At 43.3% G+C, this 8253-nt stretch overlaps 1 protein-coding gene across 1 annotated transcript in view; it reads left to right on the top strand.

Annotated features, from left to right (window-relative positions):
* Nucleotides 1–6149: 6149 nt before the first annotated feature.
* Nucleotides 6150–8253, top strand: part of NUDT14 (nudix hydrolase 14) — a 59878-nt gene continuing 57774 nt past the window's right edge. The window contains exon 1 of the mRNA XM_066552676.1: nucleotides 6150–6482. Coding sequence (XP_066408773.1) covers nucleotides 6402–6482 — 81 coding nt within the window. The 5' untranslated portion in view covers nucleotides 6150–6401. The remainder of the gene's footprint in view (nucleotides 6483–8253) is intronic.

Below are 8253 nucleotides of genomic sequence, written 5' to 3'. Positions count from 1 at the left end.
TCTTTCCAGCTCTATTGCATACATATGTAGCAAAAAAAAGAAGATCCTTCATGATCTTTTGCTCTCCTTCAGCTGTTCCTTATTACTGTACATTCATTTTGTTTGTTCTTTTGTGCAAATTATTTTGCTGCTTTTTTTGTGAAAGACACCATTTTTGTACCTGCATTTGAACAGTTCCCAGCATAATGAGATCCAGATATTGGTTGTACATAGTTATATAACACAAACAACACGGTGTTATCATTTTCTTTATTCCCTCCTTAGAGAGAAGTTTATTGAAAAATCAAAGCAGTCTCTCTAATCATTTTCACTCTGTTAGCTCTAGGCAACATTTGTTGGATGGTAATTAATATAATATACAAGTATCTAAATTTTGCATGCATATTGTTTCTTTTTTTTCACAGACTGCGTGTTTGTTCTTCCCCCAGCTGAAAAGCTAAGAATGAGAATTTGCTTCCCATGTTCTCACCTCCCCTCCTCTACTTTATACCATATTGCAACTTGTCATATTATATTGTGAATAACTTAAGACCTATTTGACATATTAGTTACACATTTATGTTTCAGAGCTTTTTTCCTTCACTATTTTTAGAGACCAATTTTACATGTCATGATATCCATATCTATATTTATACTGAATATGTTTAATTTTTTTTTTTTTTTTGCCATATTTAGTTCACGGCTTTTACTGATGAAAGGCAGAAAACAAAAAAAGCAACTTATCAGACCTTCATTTCACAAGGCAGATGGATAAATTTCAGCTCTTCTGGGAAACGACACTATTCTAACTAGACCCAGGTGAGTTTCCTACTACAGCCAGGAGACAGTTCTTGACTTTGCAAAGTAAAGACCAACATGGTTGTTCTTATTAAAAGAGATACACTTTTTCTGAAAACAAGGTGGAGCTAATCAAAACATCTAAGGGAAACAAACTGACATACTCCTCTAACTCGCTGTGGTGCGCATCAGCAATACCACACACCATGCCTGTCTTGATCATGCTGTTAGTCCTTACAAACCAAATTCAGGAATAATTGCTCCAAGTTCTTCAGACTGAGGCTATTCATGGATTAAAGCAGCACTGAACCAATTGATGGTGAACAAAATTGTTGGAACATAATATTTTGTACTGCAGCGTGGACCTCTAATTTTGTATTTTGTAATTGAAATGTAAATAATTTATTAAAACAAAAAATTGTCTCTCAGGAAAGTTAAGACTAAAATCAAAACAAATTTCTCTAGGGCTCTATTTACAATGCCAAAAGAATTGCATAAGCACAATTCCTGACTTTCATGAATGTAACCAGGTGGTTATGCCCCAGAACTGAATAATAATTAAAAGTTAGATATTGGCAGCTTCAGGCTTGCTTTTCCCCAGGAGCCTAAGGGGTAAGCTTTAGAAGGCAAACTTCACAGCAGCCACTTCATTACAGAAAGAACATGCATCTGATCCCCAGAAAGGCACTCAAAACTAACATCTCTGTGGCCATGCAAGGACGGCCCACATGAAGAGGATACAATTTCATGCTGTCAACCATAAGGATTCCCAACATGAATTTACAAAACAGACTTCATTTGGGACACTTTCATCCATCCTTCTCACTAAGCCAGTACAGCAAAGGTGTTCAACTCTCCTAGTACCCCTGTGTGACTTTAGCAAAAACTGCATGTGGCCCAGGGAGCTGAGGCAGAGGAAGAAGTTCTGGGAACAGTTTCTAGGCAGAAGAAAATGGCTTTGATGGCATCGCAGCTGGATGGGGCTGATGTGGGCACACAGCTGGATCCAGTGCCTCTTGGCTTCAGCAGCCCCTGCTGGCATTCTTCTGCCCAGAGCTGGGGATCCGGGTTATTTGTCACTCCAACTGCAAAGCCCTTCCAGCAAACATGTGGCATCACCTCCACTTAATAGCTCATTTAAAAAAAAAAAAATGTTTTGGTACTTTGCTGGTAATAAAAGTTACTCACGAAGTAACCCAGAGCAAACACTGCTTTGAAGAGAAGTCTGTTAAACAAAGAAGTTTACTCTGCATTAAGTTTGCCATCATTTACATTTCCATCACTTACATTTCCATCATTTACATTTCCATCATTTATATTTCCATCATTTACATTTCCCATTTTTCCCTGCAACCATGAGGGTTAGAAATATTTTTAAAAAATGGAATTTGAGAACTGAAAATCAGCACACCTGTAGTTGTTGAGGCTTTCATACTTGTAGTATCTTAGTAACAGCTGTACTCACAAATATCAAAAGTAATGATACTCTGCAATATATTAAGGAGTCCCCTGCAGATGAAAGGCTCAGGACCTGATGATTTTTTGCTCATGAGCCATAGCATGTCAAAGAACAAAGTGAACCTGACAGGGATTGACAGAGATTAAAAGTGCATGCAGACACGTACACACACAAAAATCACTCTGGAAAATGTGCTGCCTAACTCTGCATGAGTGAACCCAACAGCTCAGGCACCTTGCTAAGCTCCAGTGGGAAGAGGGAAGTACTGCAAGGGACATTCCTGGCTGTCCACTCTCTGTAAGCCTGGGCTGAGGTGAGAGGTGTGCTTGGCTCCGGGGGCCACGGCGAGCAGACGGAAACGTTCCCGCTTGTGTCCCAAAGCAAACAGCAATAAAACAAACTGCTAATGAGGATGCAACCTGACCCTCTGCAGAGTGCCTGCCCAAGGACCGCGGGGCTGCAAGGGGAAGGGAAGGACTGTGCCGGCAGAAACTCCAAGCTCAAGGGGATTTTTTAAAAGAGCAACCAAATAAAAAAGTTTTGGTACTTTGCTGGTAATAAAAGTTACTCACGAAGTAACCCAGAGCAAACACTGCTTTGAAGAGAAGTCTGTTAAACAAAGAAGTTTACTCTGCAGAAAGAATTCCTTTTTAACACTAATGTTGACATTTCATTTTTTGTAAGAAATGCCAGTGAATCTTCCCTTAAGACTCTTTACACCAGACAGGACACTTCTTTTCCTCTCGGCCAGCTGATATACTCTCCTTTCCAGGAAAGACACAAATTTTTATTCACACTTTCTGTTTTTCTTCATTGGGCTGTTTATCACACTTTTACACAAGCCATTCTCAGCTATTACAGCCTAGGGACAAACATCTACATTTTAGTATTTTACAGCAGGAGACCAGCAGCTCCAGGAGGCTGAAGAACCCATAAGCAAACTACCCATGACAGTATTCACAACTTTGTATCTGGGTTTTCTGGTTTATTGTGGTTTTTTTTAATAAAAAGAAAACAATCCAGAAAAGGGAGAAAAAGGAATGTTTTTAATGTAGTGAAAGACAACCTGTCATTCTGACACATTCTTGGTTTTCTGGAAGTCAAGTTAATAGTCATACTTGGCAAGGAAGATGTGATGGCATAAGGCACTTGGTTTGTGGAAGGACATCAGAGGAAGCTGTTTTGATTACAAGTGCAATGATTAATCTGGACAGTGCCCTGCTAAGAAACTGTGACAGCCAAAAGAAATCCAGGGTGTAAGAAGTTTGGGAAGTGATGAACTAGGGACAGGACTGTAGAAATGTAAATGATACTAGAATAATGCTAATCAAACCCAAAAGATTCTGCAAGCAGTTAAACTAAGTATTGAAAATATCTCATTGAGGGTAATAGGAATGAACACAGTCCTTAAACACTTTGAAATTATGGATGTCTGTTTTCCCAAGTTTCTGGACACATACCACTGCTAGTATTTCTGCTTTAAAAAGGATCAAACACACAGGGATGTCAAGGAACACACAACAAAGTAGCTGGGGCAGTTTATTGAGCAAACTTGCCACGTCCTTTGGAAGCCAGGTGGGAAAGGAGCTCTCCTGGCCCCTGAGCTGAGGGGCTGAGCAGCCTCTCTGCATTGTATCATCTCCTAATCCTTGCTGTGAACTCAGTGCACCTTTAGCCAGGCTGGTGTCACTGTGCCTGTCAGCCAGAAAAGCAGTGAAAGGGAACAGGAAAGCAGGAGTGTGTCTCACCCATACAAAAGCAAGTTGTTCCCCTTTGTTATTATCCCTTTGAATAAATGGTAGCTGAGAGAAATTTCCTTCTTGGGATTGTTCCTGGACTAGCAAATGCAAAACCACTTGCTGCAGAGGGTATCTAAGCCTTAATAAAGAACTGTAATGAAATTCAGGTCCAGGTGCTGAATGATTAGTCCCTCTATCAGAACATATTTTTCCTATTTATTTTCTTGCTCAGATTTCACCTGTAAAACAGAACATTAAGGCAACTCCTCAATCTCAGCCTGTTAAATCCTCAATTCAGCTGGCATACTCACAAAGAAGATTTTCCTGCAAAGGAATTCACAGCTTTCCATTGCAACTGCAACACCAGAGCATCCCAAAATGCATTTTCCTGAGACACTGTGCTCAACTGCTCCAGGTACATTAACGAGATCAGGTCTGTGACACATCACAACCCCAAAAGCTTCCCACCTCAGCCTAGGAATGGAATAAGCAATCCATCACACAGTGTGACACGTTCCCCAAAACACACACACACTCAAAACCTGAGAGTGGTGTCAGAATGTTTATTGAAGAGGGCAATCTCACTGGCTGAACCGACCTGGGTAGCCGGTAACTTTTAACATAAGCAAACAGAGATACTGTAAACCTGCTGTGCATGGAAACTGTGTTTATACTTAAATTGGACTTGGAAGACTGAAATAACTTACTAGAAAAATATAGCTTAAGTTCCCAGGAGCTCTGAATGACCTTGAGATCATTCTGAAAAAAACAGAAATATGTAGACATATACAGTGATGCAAACAGAGTTACACAAATATTTTTGAAGTCAGCTAATAAAATACATTTCCTTGCCTATTTTTTATGATAGCTTTGCAAACATACTTTTAAAACCACACTTTTCAGCCCCATCAAGCATTTTTTTTTTGCCACTTGCGTTATCAGAACTGATGGTAAGCATTCTGCAATGTAAGTGCTGCCTCATTTACTTAGTGAGTTTTGTAATTGCTGGATCTGTTCCTTTTAGATAGACTGCTGAAATTCTTACTACCACAAGACAAGACAATAAACTTTCTTAGTGATGCAGTGGAAGTACAGAGGAAGACACAAAAAGAAAAAAGATACAAGAAATTTCAGATTTTTCTCAGTGCAGCCAATACATTGACAAAATATTTTGATTTATATGGCACCTAAATTGCTGTATACAGGCACATCTGCATGGAAAGTGATCACAAATCAGAGAGATAACCACCACCACAAATTGTGAGCTCTGTCGCTCACGAACCTAGAAAACAATTATTAGGAGTATTAAAGCACCCAGAGCAATGTAACCTAATGCTGCATAACTGTGATCAAAAGTCTACAAAAACCAGGAAATTGCCAAATCTAATAGTGTTTTGCTTAAAAATAATGAATAAAAGGAGAGGGGATAGCTATTTTATAACTTGAAAACAGCCAGGGGAGTCTAACCGAGCTGCTTTTATTCTTCTGCCATGTGCTGGGTGCATGGCCAGTACTGGAAGCTGACCCTGAAAAGGAAAGCTGGAGATGCATCGAGTGGTGGATTGCAGGTTACCCACGAATCTGTGTTTGTACCTGCATTTCCACACCACTCATACAACCTCCATTTAGCAGGAAAGGAGCACACAAGCAGGCAGGCAGAAGGGACTGTGCTTTTCACAGCAAGGTGCTCATCCTGCAAAGCCCGATGGTGTCCAGGACGGGATGACCTGGGAGCACCTAGATCGCATCATGGCTTTGGAGGAGAGGGGCGGGTTTCAGTTCAGTGCCGGCATACCCTGTAAATTTTGGTGTAAAGTGTGGGAATAACTGACCCTCTGGGAACATCCGCCAGGTTCCAGAGAAAACAGGATGGTGAATAGGTGTTCTGGAGAATAATTCTACTCCGTGACCGGAGCTTGTAGTGAGGTGGGTGGGGGCCGCTCTCTTCTTCAGTGCCTGCAATGGGAGGAAAATAATAAATGCCCTTAAGCTAAGAGAGGAGAGATTCAGAATAGACAGTAGAACCATTTTTTCACTGTTATAATGGTCAGACATTGCAACAGGCTGCCGAGAGAGATGGTGGAGTCACCAGTTCAAGAGGTGTCTGGATGTGGCACTGAGCTACGTGGTTTAGTGAGGGTTACAGGGGCAGTGCTAGGCGGACGCTTGAACCGGATGATCTTAAAGATGTCTTCCAACCGTGGTGATTCTGTGAATAAAGGCGGCGAGGCTCCTGTGTCCCGGTTTGGGGGGGTGAAATTCAGCATTCCGTGATTCCGGCTCCCTCTGAGGGCACAGGCCGGAGAGGGCCGCGGCCGCGTCCGTCAGCTCCGGTGCCGCTCCCGGCCCGTCCGCCGGCGGCTGCGCGCGCCTCTCCCCTTCCTCCTCCTCCTCCTCCCGCCGCGGCCGCTGTCCCCGCGGCAGGGATGGAGGCCATCGAGGAGCTGGCGGTCCAGCCCTGCACCTCCTCCCTCTACCTGCGGCCTTTCCGCCTCTCTTACCGGCAGGTGAGTGGCGCCGCCCGCCCGCCCGCCGTGCCCCGTCCCGGCGGGGCCCCTCAGCCCCCGCCTGCGCCATTTTGGAGCAGCGCCGCTGCCGCCTCATGGCACCCCCGGCGCGGCCGCGCTGTCCCCGGCGCTCCCTCGGCCCGACAGACCGTAGGGGTCACTGCCTTGGTGTGACAGCGGTTCCTGCGTCCCCATGGGTGTCCCCTGTGCCCTCCGCCCGCGCGGGGCTGTCACTGTCACTTTCACCCCGTGCTGGTGTTTGGGTTCACCTCTCTGCAGACATTCCAAACCCAGCTGGACTCACTCCTGTGTCACCTGCTCCAGGTGACCCTGCCAAGAGAGGGGGTTTGGACCGGGTGATCTCCACATGTCCCTTTCCACCCTGACTATTCTGTGATTTCGTGAACAGCCTCAATGCCTGCAGGTGGGAAGTGGGGAAGGAAATCCCGTCCCTTATCATGTTCGTATCAACTTGAGTCACCTTTCACAGGATCGCTGAGGGCTGGCGCTTCCAGCAGCGGCAGGAGTGAGAACTTTGAAACGAAAATCACTTGACGCAGCGCAAAGCATTGCATGTTCCTTGGATGCTTTCCTTGGGCCTGCTTGGTGGCTGGTCCAGGGTGAGCTTCCACCCAGGCAGAGTGGTGGAAGGGGAAATGAAGGAGAGTTTGGACAGACCTAAAAATGGATGGTGGAAAACACAGCTCTCATTTCTTTGCTTTGCTTCTAAACACATCAGTTGGAAAGGCAGAAGAGGAGTCTCTTGAGTCCAACAGTGAGATAAACTGCAGAAAATGAAAAGCAAGGGTTCAAATAGGTTTCATCAAAGCAGATGAGCTGATTCTTAGCATTTTTAAAAACATATTTTATACATGTTTTTCCTAAAGAAAGCTCTCTTCTCATTGATTGGGATAAATAAACTATTTTGATTCATGAACAGCTGAGAGCTTTATACTGAATTATGTCTTTTTAGGTATCAGAAGTAAAACTGAAAAACATTCTTTCACGTTCTGAATTTTTGCTGGCTTAGCTTACAAGTGATGGGTCTTACTACTTAATTTAATTTTCACTTCTGAGTCATGCTCTATTTACATAAAAAACGAGATTTAATTAAAATGTTTGAAACACTATTGCAAAATTACATTTAATTGAATAGATGTGCCTTAGATGTGATGAGTATTGTAAAGAAGAAATAAGGGTATGTTTGGTCATGTGCTGTGATTTGACAGAGACCAGCATTGCCACTAAAGGAAGCAGACTTGCCCTTCTTGCTACTTCCTCTCCTTGCACAAGTGTCTGTGCAGCAGCTGAGTGAGCTGGACCAGGGTAAAACATAATCTAGCCAAAAAAAGAAGTCAGTTTTAAGCTAGACAAGATCAGTGATTCAGTTCATTATGCTGGCAGAGGGGAGGTGGTAATGTGGTAGTTAGGGATGAGTGTTTGGGGCCTGGTGAGAGATTGTTTCTCTTGGCTGCAGCACTGTCTTAAAATGAACTTGAAAATGTAGTTTCTGTGGCATCTGTGCAGAGGCTGGCTTGGGTCCAGCCCACTGAGAGCATGAGCTCAGTGTGAGCACAACTGTCTGTACCTGACCTGAGAAACAGGCCCTAGGTTTATTGAGACCCATTTTGCATTTAAGAACTGACTTACTAACCAGAGGAAATACTAAATATTTTCACTCATTTGACTAATTGTTTCAAAAGCATTTAGGTCTGCTGAAAACCCCATTAAACAGTCAAGTGTCTAAAATCCAAGAGAGTTAAATGCCTGT

The sequence above is a fragment of the Molothrus aeneus genome, chromosome 6, assembly GCF_037042795.1.
Source record: "Molothrus aeneus isolate 106 chromosome 6, BPBGC_Maene_1.0, whole genome shotgun sequence".
NCBI classification, from domain to species: Eukaryota; Metazoa; Chordata; class Aves; order Passeriformes; family Icteridae; genus Molothrus; species Molothrus aeneus.
This window is presented reverse-complemented; position numbering and strand designations above follow the sequence as displayed.